A 19265-nucleotide genomic window follows, 5' to 3' on the forward strand; every position below is an offset into this window, starting at 1 on the left:
TTGCAAAACATGAGGATATACTTTTACTCGATATAAATAATAATCACTCTCAGATTGTGAGAACGATAGTGGTGTAAGTCAATCTCATTTTGAGGAATTAGTTCTTCCAGTATGGTGCTTAAATATAAAAACAGAAACAAAAGACTTAATTTTTCAACTTTTTTTTCAATCTACATCACTCTTGTTCTCAGATATTTTATTATTTATTTTCCTATTGACACGAAAATTAAATTGGTAATCATTATAGTACTATATAATGGTAAACTCGTAGGACTTGATTGCGAACAAAATCACGTGACTGTGAGAGAATCTCATTGGTTTAGTGTGTCTCTGGCCAGAAATGTATCGTAGATCAAACCCATTGTGGGTCGAAACATCAAAAGATACGACGAACGATAAAAAAATTATTGACAGGATATACATTAAACAATTTTTCTAAACTTTAGAGCTTTTGAGGAGAAGTCTACTATTGCACATAAGTAATAGAAATGTGTATTTTTATCTGTATCCACGTAGTTTTCTTTATCTAAGATCCTGTAAGTTGAATGGACAATAATAACTCATAGGATGTGAAGAGATTAATTAGTAAAGATCGGTACTGTTCTAATACTTCTTAACGCGTTTTTACACACGTATCAGTTTTCAAAGACCAAATTTTGAACATCTTTTAAAACTTTGAAGAGAAATTAGGTTACTAATTTTATAACTTCTCTTTTAAACCAACTTGAGAAGCAACCTTTGATGATGAATGTTCATGATTATTTGAGCAATCGTGTATTCTGCGAGGGTTAAGTGAAAGGCTCTATAACCTCAGTTTGAATGAGGGTATTATTCTAAATGAAACGGAAAAAGAATCCTTGAAATTAAATCTTTTTTCACTTCTATTTATGTTTAGACGTAATCACCACGATTCGTTACATACTCCTACCAATAATAAATTTCTTGAACATGTTACGAAAGTATTGAACAAAATGGTTAAATAAAAATTCAAAATAACAATTAGAAATATTGCAACAATAGGAAGAATTTTTCGATTTCTTTTCAGCAGGAAGAATTTATACAATAATTTTTAAACACTTTCTATACTTAAATAGGTATACTTCGTATTTATCGGTATTTATAAAATTGATACACTCCGTATTCAAAAATACATATTTAACGCAAAGCTAAATAAATTTTTGTTGCTTGATGTTAAAAAGTCGAATTCAAATGTGAATAGAATTTTAATCGTTACATTCATACATGTATGTACATGTACCTAAAGATTTATTTTTAATACCGATACAATATATAGAAGAAGAGTGAAGTAGTTTTTGCACGTAAAAGTGAAAACTATTACGAAGAAATCTAAGTTAAATATATGTTGAGTTTTGAGTACATTTGTCGTTTTTAATATCTGGCACGCATCTTCGGCGACCATTTGGTTAGTAAGAAAGAAAAAATCGCTATAAATTAACTAAGATGTAACCGGTTATGTTTTGATGAGAGGATCTTCCACTCAAGTGCATGGTCACGCATTCTCGTATGATTACCTCTCGCCATCGTCTTTTTTATAACGTCCTCCATTGAATTATGCAGACGCATTATTCACAATGGTAAGAAAGTAACAACTTCCTGAAGCAAGCGAGTCAATTCCAACAAGGGTAACCACTGCCTCCAGGCATAGTCTATAAGGACGTAACATTGACCTAAATACCGCGAGGTTTCCGTTCCCTTGTCTCACTTAGCTGGCTCAAACAAAGCAGTCAAAACTTTTCAACAAACTGAAAACCGACTGACGTATAATTGCATTTAATTTCATTAAAGTTGAAAGTGTATCCTCCTGTGAGAGAGGTTCTTAACCCGAATACCCCGAGGGGTCTGTGAATAAATTTCTTAACGCCTTTAAAAATGATTTTGTTCGAAATGAATGAAAATCGAAAGTGATACGGAATCATGAGATCTTATCTTAATCTTCCGACGACGTTGCTTGTTGCATACAGTAGAATTTCAAACATTAATTATAACATTAATTGACATATTTATTTACTGTTTTAAAACTAAAGCTATTAAATTAACCTATTAAATTTTTAATTATTTTTTTTCAAAATTGTTGTTTACCGTCTATGAAAATCGCGGAGATTCAAATAAATTTTAATATCAGTAAACAAACTTTCTCCGACTGTTTTATAAACAGAACAGTGGTACGTAATGGTGATTAAATATAATCGACCAGATACAAACCATTAATATTTTCTTATAAATGAAGTCGAGATTTTAATTTTCGTAAAATTTGGAGAACTCCTTCTAAAAAATTGATTTTTCGTGATCGTAATAATTTCTATGTATAGGTATATATTATAATAAAAACTATGGGAAACAGTTTAAGTTAAACGCCATCCAATGACGTTAACTGCAGTTTTCTGATCTTCGAGTTCAAATCTTTAATAAATTGAGTAAAATTGAATTAGTAAATCGTGACAAACATAAATCCTTCGAATACTCGATTTATGCATAAATCCAATATTTTTAAACATAATAAATTCTCTAAACCCCTTTAAAGGGCCCAACAATAGATTTCATCCATAATAAATTTTATTTGAATACATTTACTGTACGTGTATTTTGTTTTACGAATTTAAATAAATTTTTCTTAAAATATTAATCGATAGTTCTCAAAAATTAGAACGAGTTAAGGTACATTGGATAATCTTGTCGCTTCGAGTCTCAGGAAAGAGTTTATTCTTGAGAAACATAAACGAGTAGTACCTTAAACAGAAAAGTAAAATCTTATGGCTACGAAAGCAAATGAAGTTCGGGAATACGAACTGCATACGAACGCGAGTATGGCAGCAGTTTAACCCGGATCCAACTCGCGGCGAAGAAACATGACCGCATACGTGTAACGCATAAACCGGAAAACCGTGGCGGATGAAAAAGTTCGCGAGAACCTGCGTGGGCGGTTGAAACTCACCGGGCGATACGAAGGCACGTAATAGTTTAGTGAACTCTGGACTTACTAGCGAGTAAAGAAGTTCAGAAGTTGGAGGACATAGAGTACTCGCTGAACTATGAGAATAGGATCCTGAAGCGGAGACGAGATTTTTCAATGAGTCATAATCTTTAACTGTAGGTCTCAAAGAGCCTGTTTAAGAGACAATCCGATTTTGGATATATGTACATATATATCTTATAGAGAAATTGGTCTTCGAGATAAACAAGATAAAAGTCAACATTCTTACTAGAACCGTAATTTATGTCGGTACCTATGTAACACTATACACATCTCACTTGTAAGCTGAAATAAATCTCACTTGAGGTTTCAAATGCTAAATAAAAAGAAAAGTCAACATTTTGAAATCCTTGAAACAAAATGATAATACTGACCGATAGATTTTTATCGTTTCTAAAGTGAATATAGTATGGAACGAATATGGCGATATTGTGTACGAAATCTGGTAATTCCTGTAGCTGCGGTAGTTCCAGTTTTTAAGTGACAATTTTTTATTTCATATCGCTTTCGAGTGACCAGTTTAGAACAAAAATCGCTACTCGACCCGCTTTCAGGGGACAATTTTATCGTTATATCGTTCTCAAGCAAGCAATCGCTGCCCATTTCGCTTTTGAGTGTATCGGTAGCCCCAATTTTGTCGCTCGAAAATGGAGATAATAAGTTTCTACGTACACGCATATTGTGAAAACTTGAACTCGTCAAATTTTGGAAGACAGATTTATATCAAACGTTACTAAGAATTGGATCGGTTTGAAAGAGGCGATTGCGACGCTTGAGAATCGAAAGAAATTCAGATCACAGCGCGAAATACGAAATACTTTTACCCGATCACGTACGAACTTTACACCTACGAAACTTCACGACGCGCATTGATTTGTACCACACGGGACGACTTTGAGAGCGACTTTTAAGAAATTCGTAGTACGTGAGCACCGTGCCTACTGAAGTATTTCTCCTGAACGTGAAAAGTGAAACGAATTTCGGAATCTCGAACGAAACGATCTGATTTACTGGCCCCTTACGTTTTATGTATCTTTAATGTTGTACGCTCAGAATTTTTATAGATACTACAGATAATGTGTACTATCGATGTGACAGTATTAGGTGGAATGTGATTTGATTAATCTTTAAAGATTATAGTTACCGTGTAATCATGGATTACTATTATTATTATAAATGAAAATTATTATTATAAATTTATTTTGTTTTCTTTCCCCCCTGAATTCTATTGGTCTAGGTTAGATTTCTACCGGTAATTCACAAACACTCTGTATATGATCAACAATGCGCAAATCGCTCTCTCCCGGTAATTCTAGTTAGAACTATCAAATGATGCTTGACCCCAAACTCACGGACAGTAGAGTGTGTGTCATACGTCTAGTATTATACCTGATACACTAATAACGTCGTCATACAGGGTGTTAAAAAAGAGAATTCGAATCGTCGAGGCCGTTAGACTTACTAAACGAAAATAAAAATCACATTCAAAATGAACATAATTTTAGGTGTTTTATAAAAAAAGTTTCTAACGACTAATGAGATTATATTTAACGAGAATAATTATTTATTTCATTTGTTTGAGAATAACTATTATTCTATTTATCTGAGAATACTATTTATTTTATTTATTTTTTGTTAACGCTTCTATTATTTTCTGTGTGAAATTTTTTCTCAAACCCCGTCAATAATAACTTTATCAGGCCTTGCCCACTTATTTGAAGATATTTAAAAGGAAACACATATTTTTTTTCATAAAGAAATATTATTTTATCAATGAAAGGTAGAATTACAACTAATTGCTCGAAATTAAGCGTTACGCAACTTAGAAATCTCCGAAAAATGCAAAGAATCGAATAAGGAAATATGTAACACGAAATATGAAATATTTATTAATACTTTTGTATGCGTAATAATAAAAATAAACGATTTACGTAAAAGAAAATCCATGATTCTGTTAAAAAAAAAAAAAGAAAAGAAAAGAAAAAAAACCGCTAGCGCAATGTGCACTTTCAAAAACATTAAATTAACAATGGAGAACGTTCACCATTACCAATGCCTTCCATCGATGTCACCGGAGAGAGTTGCAACTATGATTGGCAATTTCACTCAAAAATTCTAGTAAAATTCAAGTTCTCGATCACTTTGTTTAACACTCTGTATATTACAACGCCATGAACCGTAGCGAATAAAAAGAAATGCGTAAGAGGGGAAGGTCACGAATGGTCTGGTGGTCGTCAACGAAGGGATCTTCACCCTTGAAATGTTTTAAGGAGAAACAGTGGCCTCGTTCACTAACCGTAAGGCCGACAGAAGGACCACAAGCTAGGCAATGACCAAGAAACGTCGAATGTAACCTCAGCGCAAGAGTCGCCGGCCCGGCCGCTATATAAGTAACACTGTAACGGATCTCGAATTCAGTTAGACACGCACAAGAGTAATAACTAGATCCTTTCGAGTCAAGTTATCGAGTGACCGAGAGGTGAGTGTAGGAAACGCGGGATTTCGCGAATAGAGAATTCGCGTTCGTGGATCGAACAGTAGCGCGACGAGTCCTGGGGAGCAGAAATTCTGTGTGTCGCGGAAGTTCGATGAACCGTGAGGATTAGATCTCCGTTTCGTGGAAAATCGAAAGGATAAAGTGTCGTATTATACGCGAGAGAAAGTCGCTTTTGCGCCAACTTTTTGTTCTTATAATGGCTTCGATTGAACCCTGTTTGCATATCGAGGGAATGAGGATTCGTTCGAGTTGAAATTTCGTCGGACGAAAACGAACGAATACGCGTTAGAAAGAAGGAAATATTACCGTTCGCGACTCGAAGTAATATTTCGAATATTTCTGTTTGTTCCCAAATAACAAAATCATAAAGGAAAGTCTTGTTACGCAAGCTTGTATCGTTTACTGTTTAGAAACCACCTTGGACACGGTAGTCAGTCAGATGTTAAATTGTTAAATTGTTAAAAATATTTTGGAACGGTGATATAAGTTAAATTCAATGGGTGCTGTAGTTAAATATAATATCGATAACGGAGATTTGAACACTCGATACGATGCGATCGTTTTTTAACGCGCGTTGAAATCACTAACCGCCGCGCATCGAAGTCACCGAAACACCTCGCATTGAAATCACTCGTGCGCGACGCTGACGAAACATTATTTGGATCAAACTATTATAAATCAACATTTGAATTTTTTTAATACATCTAAATAATTGTACGTGAAATTATTTGAAACAGTCATTCAGCGAATAATACAGCGAATACTATTTTAAATAGCTATCTCAGTAACAAATCAAATGAATATTATTTTGAAGGGATTTATTTTAATTGAAGTGAATACTCTGCTGTACAATATTGACCGACATTGTGGTGAAATATCAAACCCGAACAGTTTCAGTCTCTGCGGTTGCTCGAAACATTTTTAAATACATAGCGAATATTTTTCTTAATTTTTCTCTGGATAGAGATGCTAAAATTAATGAAATACGGATGGTCACGATTAAATTTAAAAAATTGTATCCTTTTTCCAGAACCTTAGCAAGAATAAGATTTCAGAAGATGAATACGATTATTGTGCTCGTTATTATTGCGGGAGTGTGTGCGGCTGCGCCGCAGTATTACTTTCCCTCTGGCACTGTGTACCCACATCCGGCCAATTTGTTAACTTCAGCGCTAGAAGATTCTTTACCTAACCATCTACGAAACGATTTTTACAAAAATCCCAGAATCGCTGCCAAACTTGCGCAGGAATCGTGGTTCATTAATAAAGAAATGCAGGTAAGTTTTACTAAACTTACAGTACAGATGCATTTACTATGACTGTTCAGTATAAAGAGCGTAAGTAAACAAAACCACGTGACTTCGACCGGAGCGTATTGGCAGACATCTATTCTCCGAATAGATGTAAGTATAATACAATTGATACAAATTAGTATTTATGAACCTATATATATATTAATATTGTCGATTTCTTTTGAACATTAATATTTGCAATAATTTTTTAACATAAAAATTGAATTGTATCTTTACCTATTTGGTATATATCACATGGTTTTGTTGACACGAAATCTACAAATTGAACGGACTATAATCTTAAATGATAAAAGAATAAAATATTTTAATTTGTAGAAATCTGCTTGAATTTGTACACGACATACTCTGTGCCAAATTGAAATATTTTCTTTAATTATTTCTAATCAAAGTTTTCCATTTCTAATATTTAATGGATAAATAATTCTTTAATGTCAAGGTTAAAATGAATATCGCTACAAGTTTCTTCATCAATTCAGACATATGCACTCATTTATAAATGTCGTTACAAATATCTTTTTTATATCTGTACAGAAAACAATAAACAAGTTAATTACACAAATATTCATTTTTAATTTTTATTATAGGTAATCGATCGTGAATCAGATAAAATTCCACGGGAAAAAATATACAGTGTTCTCCACAATGCAGGATTCGTGCAAAAATAGGATTAGAATAATAAAAAATTTCCAGCGAATCAACGATTTCGTTGAACTTGTACAGCAACCCTTTTATTGTTCCTTCAAATCCATTTTACGAGAACGAACGAAACATTCATCATAATTTATTTAATTTAATATTTATTGTGTTTAATTTAATTTCAGTATCTATCAAAATATTTATATTCTTATCTTGGATTAGAAACATTAAAAAGTATGAGTAATTTTGTGACACATCGTATTGTTTTTCAAACAATCAGTGTTATTTGTAATGAAAATTTTTCTCTATTCTATCTAGTCTTAATTTTGTTTAAAATTTGTATATAAAGAAGAGAAACACAAAAATACTACCATTTTGCCATTTGAAGATTTTCTTTCCAAACGTATATAAACAATTGAAGTTGTATGTTAACTTCTAGCGCATGCTATTTATATGTCAGGCACCTGAGGGCATGTACCAAACACGTCAACATCCATTAAATACACATTCGCATATATTCCATTGGAAACAGTAGGTATTTCAATTGATCTCTATGTATTTTTGCATTTTCTTTTTATGTTTTGCATGCTAAAATCACACATTCTTTTCAGTTTTATTACTTTTAATATATTTTTTAAAAATCACTATTGCAACATATTTGCCATATTTGCACTCGATATATGTAATAGATGTATTATAAATACATTGTTCTTTGTGCATAGAATGTAATATACAGTAAAATGTACGATCATAACTAAGAGAAAAATTAGTTATGTTAATTGCGTAATATGTCAATGTGTATGACAAAAAAATGAATACAAATATTTTGTATTTCTAAAAGTATTTAATTCAATACGATTAGAAACTAAGTACATACGTAAAATCATATACTTCCATGTAATTAAATTAAATTTGGTAGTTTTTTATTAATATTAAAAAATAATTCATAAAATTTCTGTAAAATTCAATTTTCATTTTATTTACGTACAGACAATTTATGTTTTTTGAGGGATTCCATAATGATGTCCGCAATGGATATATCCTCGCCCATTAAGTAACGTGACTTTTTATGAATGCCTTTAAATGCATTTCCATGCAGCACACTATGTATTGTTTCTAAATAATAATCTATTTGATTTGCATACAATACACCTTTGCTTTCGTAGCGTAATATATGAGGATAATAACTCTCTATTAAGCGATTAAGATATCGTGCTACGTTTATTTCACCCATTACTTGGTGCATTCCTGGTAATTTCATTATTGGATCAATTCCAATTTCCTTCCAAATTATTGTCAAATCCAGTTCAATATCTTGATTTTTATTTCGATATTCCGAACAAAATGTTGATAAATCATTTGGCAAATGTTGGATACTGGAGTGTGTATGGATTGACACAGAAATGTTAATATAAGGTTTTACAAGACTGAACAAAGATTCTATAAACTTAATTGGATATTTTGGATCACAAAATACCACAAGTTTCTGTTTTTCCAATTTCCCTGAACATTTAATTTTACAAGGTATAAATTCGTGCGTGGGCGATTTTTGCTCTACTAATTTTTGTTTTTGATTTATAAGTTGCTGTTTTTGTAGTGGAATACGGTTGACTCTGTCAAAATAACATTTTATATTTTATTTTTTTATTATTTCAGTTTTTAATATTTAAATAGTTTTTAAAACAATACGTTGACATATAATAATATCTATTGATAAATATTTTGACATATATACCTTAATAATGTTTAAAAAAATATTTACTTGTTTAAGCGACAAATAGGATTGTTATAAACCATTTCCATATCCACTTTTGATCCTACTAAATCTCTGATATTGTTTAATCCATATTTGATCATAGTTGGCCTATGAAAAATATATTTACCTATTAGAGTTTTGTTATGTTAATATACATATACATTCTATTCTACTAAAAAGAACGAAAAATAGTTATTAGTAAATAGTATTTGTTTTTATATACCTTTCTAGGGATAATCCCCAAGCAATTACATTAACATCATCGGGTAATCCCATTGGTAATAACATTTCTGGTCGAAACATTCCACTATTACCAATTTCTATCCATTTATTCAGACCATTATGATAACAGAAAATTTCCATACTTGGTTCAGTGTATGGATTATATGCAGGTTTAAACTCAAGTTGTGTAATACCAAGTTTCTTAAAAAATTCGTACAAAATTCCTATTAGGTCGCCTAATGTAAGATTATAATCTGCGATTACACCTTCAATCTGATGAAATTCTGCAAGGTGCGTAGCATCCAAGGTTTCATTCCGAAATACTCGATCGATACTAAAGTATTTCACTGGTTTAAAACCATCCTGAAATATATTGGTACCCTTCATAATACTATTCAATTAGAGTATTTTTTAAATATAATATAATTCTATATAAAATATTTAATATGATAAATACAATTAAGACTTCTGGATAGACAAAAGTATCAACATTTAATTACCTGTTGCATAAGTTTATAAAGCATTCTAGCACTGACAGCAGTTGTATGAGTACGAAGAAGATTTTTTTGTGCTTCTTCTATTTTCCAATCATAACGATAACCTAGAGACCCATAACCACCTTCATTGTGAACACGCTTTACTTTCTCCAAATATTCTATTGGGAAATTTGTGCTACGAGATGGTTCTGGAGTGAAAATTTGAAACTTATGTACTATTGTATAAAATTACTGGATAAAATAAAATTAATGATAAAACTACCAGATACAAAAAAGGTGTCATGAACATCTCGAGCTGGATGTTGTTGAGGTTGAAATAAAGCATCAAAGTTCCAGAAAGAGCTTTCTACAAAATTATTCGTTGGCATTTCTGTGAATCTAAATGATAAATAATACAAATACAAGTAGAACAAATGCCAGAAAATAAATTTAAAGTTTAATTTACCTTTTTAACTTACATACCCCATTTCGAGGAAAATTTTTCTGAATTCACTTCTAACTTTGAGCAGAGGATGCAAATGTCCTACTTCAAGAGCAGAACCAAGTGCGAAAAAATTATATGGTTTAAATTTCTTATTTTTCCAACCATCATTCACCAATAAATCTACAGTCAACTCTGTTTCTAATTTTTCAATTTTTGTTGTAAAGTTTGGACCTTTTCCCAAGTGTACAGATTTAATCACCCTATTGATAAAAAAAATTATATATGTTTGTTATCTCATTTCATTTTATTTGTGATTATTTGCATATATCATAAACAACTTACATTTCTTGAATGAGTTTTCTCTTCTTATAATCACTTCTAAGACGATCAGTTAGATTTGTAAGATCTTTTAAATCAATCTGTGTAAAATCTGTAATAGATGATACTTTCTTTTTGACAATAGTTTCACCATTGGTTTTATTAATTTCTATCCAACCAGCCAATAATGCTTTAGAGAATCCAACTTTTGCAAATGGTACAGTTTGCATAATTTCAGATTGTGGTATACCATCATCAGGGATGGCATTGTAAACTGCTGCTTCATGACTTCCGTAACTTACTACATGTTGTCCCTCTGACGTTAATTCCCACTTTTTCTCCTTCACCTGTTTAGCTGTGATCAACTATACAGCAAATCATAAACTAATAAATTAACTCAATAAAAATTTTTAACTTTCCTACACGACGAGACATTAACTTTGTACAAACATTAATACAATATTTTAGGGTTATGGTAACATGTAAACTTTTGGTGATTTTTTGGATATGTGAAATATACAAATTTGTAAAAAAACATATCTATAGAAAAATTACTCTTAATGAATATAGAGTGACTAATTACTCAAATTTGAATAACTATAAAGAATTCGTTTCATGGAACTTACATCACCAATTGTTTCTAAACTTTTTATGGCTCCGATTATTTTCTGATGATTTTCTACAAAAATAATAGCCAAATCGGAAGAAATTACTTGTCCATGCTTGTCCAAATATTCCAAAATTTTATCAGTCAATTGTTTTGACATATTTGAAATATGATTGCTTTAGTTAGAATGACACAGCCGGCAAATAACCACGTGAGTAATAATGCCATAATATAATTGATCCTATGTTTTTGGATATGATAATACGTACAATTTCGTTTAAAACTTAGTCGATATGTTATACAATGTTTTATAAATATATATTGTTTATTATCACTATTGTCGTACATATCTATTATTACACTAATAAATTTAACAAGAATTAAATTACTAAATTGTAATTTCAAATATTTAAAAATAAATTTGTACTTAATGGATAATATTTACATATAAACCAGCCAAAAAATGTATATTTTAAATTCATGTTTTATGGAAGGAAAATTGGATAGCAAATTTTAATTTCTAAAATCATTTATTGTTTTAATTAACATTCAACGATGTTTCGAATTATATTTAAATAAAAAATTAAATATAAAAAATTTGATTAAAACATGAATTCGAACAATAAAAATATATTATTATAGTGGATTGTAATGAGTTATCAACTATAATCAAATTATAACATTTTTATAAAATAAATACTAGATTGTTCAATAAGTTTTGTCTTTTTTTCATTGTAAAAGAATACTATGAGGCCTCAACTTTGAACAACTGTAAATATACAAACGAGTTGACAAATCTACATGAACTTTACACATGTTCATCAAACAGTAGTACCATCTTTAGAAAAATAAAACTACGAATCTAATAGCTCCATTTCTTATCGAACGATAAAACTTATTGAGCAACCTATTACATTATTTTGAGAATGAAATCTGATACATATAAATAATATTTTGTATATTTTATTTAAGTGGCACATAAGTGAACGTATCAAAATTCAGTAATAAATATTTGATAAATTATAATCTGTTAATTGGTTGGATAATTAATTTTACAGTTTAAATATCAAAGTTGTATCTATGCAACATTAAGAATATAAAATAAACGGAGGATAAGGGTAGTTACAAGTTAATGTCACTTAACTCATATCCCATAAATAAATAAATGGAGGACATATTTATGACTATATATTTTAATTTTTAAATATTTTATTCACATAAGAATACAAATCATTTTAATGGAATAAATCTTGAAGAATGAGTGGCACCAATACCTGGTCTACCATGTTTTACAGGTTTATAAGTAACAGAAAATTCTCCCAAGTAATGGCCAATCATTTCTGGTTTAATTTCCACCTGACTGAATGTTTTTCCATTGTAAACACCAACAATGGAACCAACCATTTCTGGTACAATAATCATATTACGTAAGTGAGTTTTAACAATTTCAGGCTTTTCATTTGGCGGTGTTTCTTTCTTTGCTTTACGTAGCTTTTTTACAAGTGCCATAGACTTTCGCTTCAAACCATGAGAAAACCGCCTTCGGGCACGTGCATGCATCAAAACCATAAGTTGCTCACTGAAATAAATATTTACAAACACTAAATATATTGTTACTTTTCATTTTACAAATAGTACAATATTTATTCTTATAGAATATACAATATCACAAAAATTGAGTGCTAAGTATGTTTGATTCTTATTGTTAACTTGGTGAGTAACATCCTAAACCATTAAAGTTTTATATAAACAATACTTACTTTGGCATATCCAAAAGTTGATCAAGATCAACACCCCGAAATGTGAACTTTCGGAAAGTCCTCTTCTTCTTCTGAGTTTCTTCTGCCTAAAAATTATAAATGATAGAATTATAAAGAGGTTATGTATACAAATAGAAATTACGTTTCTTCTTAAAAATTAATAATGTTCTCTTGAGGTAAAGGAAAACCATACAATTTGTAGTTACTTATTCGTATACATTTTTTATAATAGATGAAGAAGATTTTATTGGATATTTTCTTTATATCTGTGATACGTACCTCGGCCATGTTTTCAGATGCTGAGTTAAACGACAATAAGAAACACTACTGTCCTTCCCTTGCGGAAATCAATTGTGGCATTAAATAAATATTACTAGATGGATGAAAGTTGTATTAGTTTTTATTGTGCACAATAATATTTCTAATCAATGTGACTGTAAATTTATCTTAATTCATTGGCCTTTTTTAATAGCAATAATCATTGTAACAGAGACAATCTTATATTAAAATACATATCAATTTTTTAAATTATCGAATAAAATGTTCACTTTAATCAATTAATATACATGTACACGAATAACATTTTTTCATTTACAAACATTAACTAATTTCATTTAACGAGTGTTTATTCAAAACAATTTTAACGATTTGACTTATATCAATGCCCTTGAAAATCCCGCTGGCAAGCCATATTGCATTTTAGTTTGTATGAAAATATACAACTAAACCGGCGCTAATTCTTGACCACGCTTAGCATACTCACATATTCAAGGCAGAAGCGCCTTTATTATGTTCTTATTGAAGTCGAACAACATTTCGTAAAATTACGAACTTCTGAATAATAAGCACGTGTATGAAAAACTAGTGCTGATTATTGTACACGTCGTGTATAGAACAATTGACTTACAAAATATGAAATATATCTTAGTGACCGGTGGTGTAATAAGTGGAGTCGGCAAAGGTGTTATTGCAAGCTCTTTTGGGACTATACTTAAACATTGCGGCATTCATGTGACGTCTATCAAGATCGATCCTTACATAAATATAGATGCCGGTACATTTTCTCCATATGAACATGGTATGCCATTATAACTATATTTCGTCTATTTTATCTTCTATCCAAATAAAACAAAATGTTTAATATAATTTTTCTATATATTTCAAAATTTTATATAGCCATGTGGTGTCAGAAGCCATTTTATACGATACTATCATTCGCGTGTTACCACGTGTTTACCACTCTGAGAAACTTCCCTTTTAGTACGAAATTTCAAATTCCAAAAAAACCGTCATTTTGTTCATGTTACAGATAAACCGACATTTATAATGTTTTTACATTAAATGAAGTTATTAATAATTATTAAAAATTGGTTAATTAATTAATCAAATAAATTAAATTCTAAGGTTAAAATGATATTTGTATGTTTGTATTCTTTTATAAAGAAAATTTAAGAATGACTTTTCTTTGTTTTTACAATCACATAGTATTCTTTTATTACATATGCAAAAATTCTTTTTGTCTTTTCAAGGAGAAGTATATGTATTGGATGATGGTGGAGAAGTAGATCTAGATCTGGGAAATTATGAACGTTTTTTGGATATTACTTTACACAGAGACAACAATATAACAACAGGGAAAATTTATCAAAATGTAATCTCCAGAGAAAGACGTGGTGATTATTTAGGAAAAACTGTTCAAGGTATATTATTGAAATTGTTTAATATTTTCAGTAATAAAAGCTTTAATTTAACAAATAAGTATTTAATTTTGAATTTAGTAATACCTCATATAACAGATGCTATTCAAGAATGGGTTGAAAGGATTGCGTATCAATCAGTGACAGAGGATGGTGATAAACCAGATGTAATATTATATTTGTGTGTTACTAATAATAAATCTTGATTATCTATACATAAATTACTTTTAACAATGCATAAATTAATCTATATGTTGTCATTTATAGGTTTGCATAGTTGAGTTAGGTGGTACAATTGGAGATATTGAAGGAATGCCATTTGTAGAAGCATTCAGACAGTTTCAATTTAGAGTCAAAAGAGAAAACTTTTGCTGTGCTCATGTGTCTTTAATTCCACAAGTATGAAATTGTTCTTACTTAAGTAATTTCCCTTCATTGTTATAGATATTGACTTTGAATTTTAGCCAAATATTAAGTTGGATTATTTTTAGTCTATAGAATTATATAACTTTTATATATAAAAATTTACAATTGGAATTATAGAGTCATGAATTTATATTAATGAAATATAACTATGAAAGTTCATTATTTAAAATGCATTTTCTTTTCAGCCACGATCTACAGGAGAACCAAAAACAAAACCAACACAATCTAGTATAAGAGAACTACGTGGATTGGGTTTATCTCCTGATCTTATAGTTTGTAGGTCTGAGAAACCTATAGGTGACTCGGTAAAAGAGAAAATATCAAATTTCTGTCATGTTGGTCCAGACCAGGTAAAGTTTCTTTGCTTCTTTAGCATCTTGCTTGTTTCGATTTGAATGTTTAAAAAAAAATAATTGGTACATACTTCAATTTCTTAGGTCATAACTATACATGACTTAACATCTATATATCGAGTACCTTTACTGATGGAATCTCAAGGTGTCATTGAATTTTTAAACGACAGACTACAGTTAAATATTGGATTGCCACGTCCACGATGTTTCATGCGAAAATGGAGGGATTTGGCAGATCGTATTGATCACTTACGAAAGGAAGTAAATATTGCATTAGTAGGAAAATACACAAAACTGGAAGATTCCTATGCCTCTGTTACAAAAGCATTACAGCATGCATGCATTCAAGTTGGCTACAAACTTAACTTAACGGTAAAGTATTAAACATGACTTTTTATTACAGTCTATATAATAATGATTACTATTATTTTATATGATTATAATTTTAGTATATAGAATCTAATAATTTAGAACGAGCTACAAAAACATCCAATCCTGTATTATACCATGAAGCTTGGCATTTACTTTGCAAAAGCAAGTAAGAATCTAAATTCTTTTTAAATTGTTATGTATGCATAATATATAAATACATTTTTGTCGATTTTTTTTTGTATTTCTTACCTTCTTATGTTATATCTATTATGTTTAGTGGCGTCATAGTGCCAGGAGGTTTTGGAGAAAGGGGAATGACAGGGAAAATGGAGGCATGTAAATGGTGCAGGACGAGTGATAAGCCGTTTCTTGGTATTTGTTTAGGATTACAAGTAGCAATTATTGAATTTGCAAGAAACGTTTTGGGCATGGAGACTGCAAATAGCACAGAAATTGATCCAACTACTGATCATCCTGTTGTTATAGATATGCCAGAACATAATTCAGGTCAAATGGGTGGTACCATGAGACTTGGTAAAAGATATACTCGATTCATCAAGGATAATTCGATCATAAGTTAGTAGAATAATGTTTATGGAATGTAAATTACATTTTCATGTGTTTATCGTATATTAAAATATTTTAAACCATTCTTATGTTTCTATAGAACAATTATATGGTAACAAGGAGTACATAGAAGAGAGACATAGACATAGGTATGAAATTAATCCAAAATATATCAAGGTTTTGGAAGAAACTGGATTGCGTTTCGTAGGTAAATATAGTACGATTAATTTTTAATCTATAGTCAAATCACATTCTTTAAAATATAAAGCTCTTTTACATGGAGAATGTTATACAATTTCTATAGTTGTTATTCAAAAAGAATGTTTATATTTTCAATACAATATCAGTTGTAGAAGATTGAAGTTGTAGAATAATTGTATTTGTATCTTTTTCAAGGTCATGATGAAAACCGTGAATGTATGGAAATTGCAGAGTTAAAAGGCCATAGTTATTATGTTGCCACACAATTTCATCCAGAATATATGTCTAGACCCTTAAAGCCTTCACCTCCATTCTTAGGATTAATTTTAGCTAGTGTCGGTAAATTAAACTATTTTTTGAATAAAGGTTGTAAATTTTCGCCTCATCAAGTTAGTGATAATGAATCAGGTAATAAATTAACAATTTCTTACACTTTTTGTACTTTTTTCTACTATTATAATTTATACGAAATTTATCATTTTTAACAGATAGTGAATATCACCTGGATCAAATCGTAAAGCAGCAAACCAGTGATGCAAGTAGGAGTGGTAGCGCAACATCCGGTACCTACGATTAAATCTCTGATTTAATATTGCCATAAAAATATTTTTAATGAAAACATTATTCGTATATATATACAATAGAAAAACGAAAACTTTCCTTAGAAATAAATGTAGAGTATACATTCAAGTGTGTGTACGTGTGCGTATGTACATACGTGCGGGCGAGCGCATGCATGTATAAAACTTATACACACAATATAGCATAATTTTAATATATAAGGTGTCTTGGCTAAATTGTATTATCTAGATATCTGCCTTATTTTTTACTGCATGATAAAACTTCTTAGGATAAAGTCGTAGAAAAATTAATTAAGAAATTTCAAATATCCATTGACGTTAAAAGTTACCATTTTGAGCACTTTATAGCCTTAAAAATTGCAATTCAGGTGTAAAAGAAAGTACCTTCGGTTATTCTTCCAATAACAGCCAATGTATACCTACGGATACGAATGTGTAATTCGATCTGCCCCATAAATATTTAAAAAAGTTAAAATATCTTTTGATGTAAAAATCTTGAGAATAAATTCTAAAATAATAAGGTTATTATGGTCGTTAAATTTGTTTTTATGCTCTATCGTGATAAGGAAAGATATATTGACGAGGGCGAATTTTCATTTTAAAAAAAGGCCTTGAGAAAAATTCTTTCCATGATTACATGTAGCTATTAAAATAGGGCAATTGTGTTCTAATAAGTTTTTTCATACAACAAAAAGTAAATTGATATTTAGATGTTCCCATTTATCTCAATCGACTTAAAATATGTAACAAACACACGCACAAAGTTATACCATAAGAATATTATATAGAATTTTACAACATAGTTTTGCTATAAAATGTATGTGAAATAGATCAGTTACTAAAGAAAAAACGTGTACGTAACAAAGTTTAGTATAGTGAAAAAATATACTAAATAATTTACAAAATTTTGTTAGAGGCATAGCAAACTTTCCATACTAATAAAACTTAGTAACTTTTTTATTGCCATCATTATCTTGTAGAATTAATTTTCATAAAATAGACAAGTGATATTAGCAAATGTTCGAAGAATTATATTTTGTGTACAAAGATTTTTGTTTAATTTTGTCTCGAATACAATGTACAAAACATGATGAATGCTTTTATATCTGCATTATTTATTTATAAACGAACTTCATTCGTTTTAGTGTAATTATTAACATCTATTTAATTGTATTTCCTATAATTGTTGTTTGATATTAAATCTACATATACTTTACAAGTTCACAATCGGTTTAAGAAAGTTTTAATTCTACTACTGTAGATATTCACGACTTTCATTGAACAGTACATTTTAAACATTATTTCGTAACAAAATTAAAATTTTACATTTTACGAGTAAATACATTTCTCATTATTTTAATCAGTATATATACAGGATCCGGACGAATAATAAATACAAGCGGGTACGATATGATTCTTCATACAAAAAAATAAGAAAAAAAATATAAAATAAAATTCTTCTTTTCGAGGCTCAGTTTTTGAGAAAATCGAGTTTGAAGACAACAGTTTCAACAATTCTATAGTCGATTGAATAAAATTTTACTAATTAAAAATTTGTGTTTTTCCTTGCTCTAGTAATGTTTGAATATTGTGCATATATTATTTACAAACATGACACGCGTTATATGTTGCCCGAAAACTGCACCTTAACTGAAATAGCAAACGTACGTAGCGGATTTTGTAACTCTATTTTCCCGCAAACTAAGATTCGAATAAAAAAATTTTATTTTATATTTTTTTCTTATTCTTAGTCCAAGAATTACGTCACGCCCGCTTGAAAATATTATTCGGCCGAACCCCATAATTTCAACAATATATTGTGATAAAATTGAAAACTATATTTTATGACGAAATAAAGTTTTCTCACAAATCTGATGTTCAATTTCCTCGTAGTTCACATGAAAACATAAAATTAAAGTGTCTTCTAGCATACTTATGGCAACTTTGCAGAACTTTTACGAATTCTGTACTTTGTGTAACTATATTTTAAGGAATTATTACATAATCATGATCTCGATTTTTGTCTTTATTGAGCAGCACATGCGT

General features: G+C 30.0%; 4 protein-coding genes across 6 annotated transcripts; 2 read left to right on the forward strand and 2 right to left on the reverse strand.

The window, feature by feature from the left end:
- The first annotated feature begins 6547 nt into the window (after nt 1–6547).
- On the forward strand, nt 6548–7525 carry LOC143150529 (uncharacterized). The gene is made up of 2 exons (XM_076318872.1): nt 6548–6766; nt 7387–7525. The coding sequence occupies exons 1-2, from the start codon at nt 6548–6550 to the stop codon at nt 7465–7467; spliced, it is 300 nt and encodes a 99-aa protein (XP_076174987.1). The 3' UTR covers nt 7468–7525.
- An 806-nt stretch (nt 7526–8331) lies between these two features.
- Alpha-phers (phenylalanine--tRNA ligase alpha subunit) lies at nt 8332–11460 on the reverse strand. 2 transcript variants are annotated; one of them, XM_076306493.1, is made up of 8 exons: nt 11282–11460; nt 10680–11020; nt 10376–10597; nt 10176–10291; nt 9917–10101; nt 9418–9779; nt 9201–9302; nt 8332–9051 (listed from the first exon to the last, which is right to left on the reverse strand). In XM_076306493.1, the coding sequence occupies exons 1-8, from the start codon at nt 11420–11422 to the stop codon at nt 8415–8417; spliced, it is 2106 nt and encodes a 701-aa protein (XP_076162608.1). In that variant the 5' UTR covers nt 11423–11460; the 3' UTR covers nt 8332–8414. The 2 variants fall into 2 exon arrangements, with proteins under 2 accessions (XP_076162608.1, XP_076162616.1); XM_076306501.1 differs by having other exon boundaries at nt 8915–9051; nt 9174–9302.
- A 979-nt stretch (nt 11461–12439) lies between these two features.
- Rps15 (ribosomal protein S15) lies at nt 12440–13375 on the reverse strand. The gene is made up of 3 exons (XM_076314661.1): nt 13302–13375; nt 13023–13108; nt 12440–12841 (listed from the first exon to the last, which is right to left on the reverse strand). The coding sequence occupies exons 1-3, from the start codon at nt 13308–13310 to the stop codon at nt 12493–12495; spliced, it is 444 nt and encodes a 147-aa protein (XP_076170776.1). The 5' UTR covers nt 13311–13375; the 3' UTR covers nt 12440–12492.
- A 413-nt stretch (nt 13376–13788) lies between these two features.
- Ctps (CTP synthase) lies at nt 13789–18083 on the forward strand. 2 transcript variants are annotated; one of them, XM_076314649.1, is made up of 11 exons: nt 13789–14100; nt 14552–14722; nt 14819–14886; nt 14987–15118; nt 15331–15495; nt 15583–15870; nt 15948–16036; nt 16148–16446; nt 16538–16645; nt 16834–17046; nt 17127–18083. In XM_076314649.1, the coding sequence occupies exons 1-11, from the start codon at nt 13935–13937 to the stop codon at nt 17213–17215; spliced, it is 1788 nt and encodes a 595-aa protein (XP_076170764.1). In that variant the 5' UTR covers nt 13789–13934; the 3' UTR covers nt 17216–18083. The 2 variants fall into 2 exon arrangements, with proteins under 2 accessions (XP_076170764.1, XP_076170756.1); XM_076314641.1 differs by having other exon boundaries at nt 13790–14100; nt 14801–14886.
- Nucleotides 18084–19265: the final 1182 nt, after the last annotated feature.

The sequence above is a fragment of the Ptiloglossa arizonensis genome, chromosome 1 (genome assembly GCF_051014685.1).
Source record: "Ptiloglossa arizonensis isolate GNS036 chromosome 1, iyPtiAriz1_principal, whole genome shotgun sequence".
Lineage (NCBI taxonomy): Eukaryota > Metazoa > Arthropoda > Insecta > Hymenoptera > Colletidae > Ptiloglossa > Ptiloglossa arizonensis.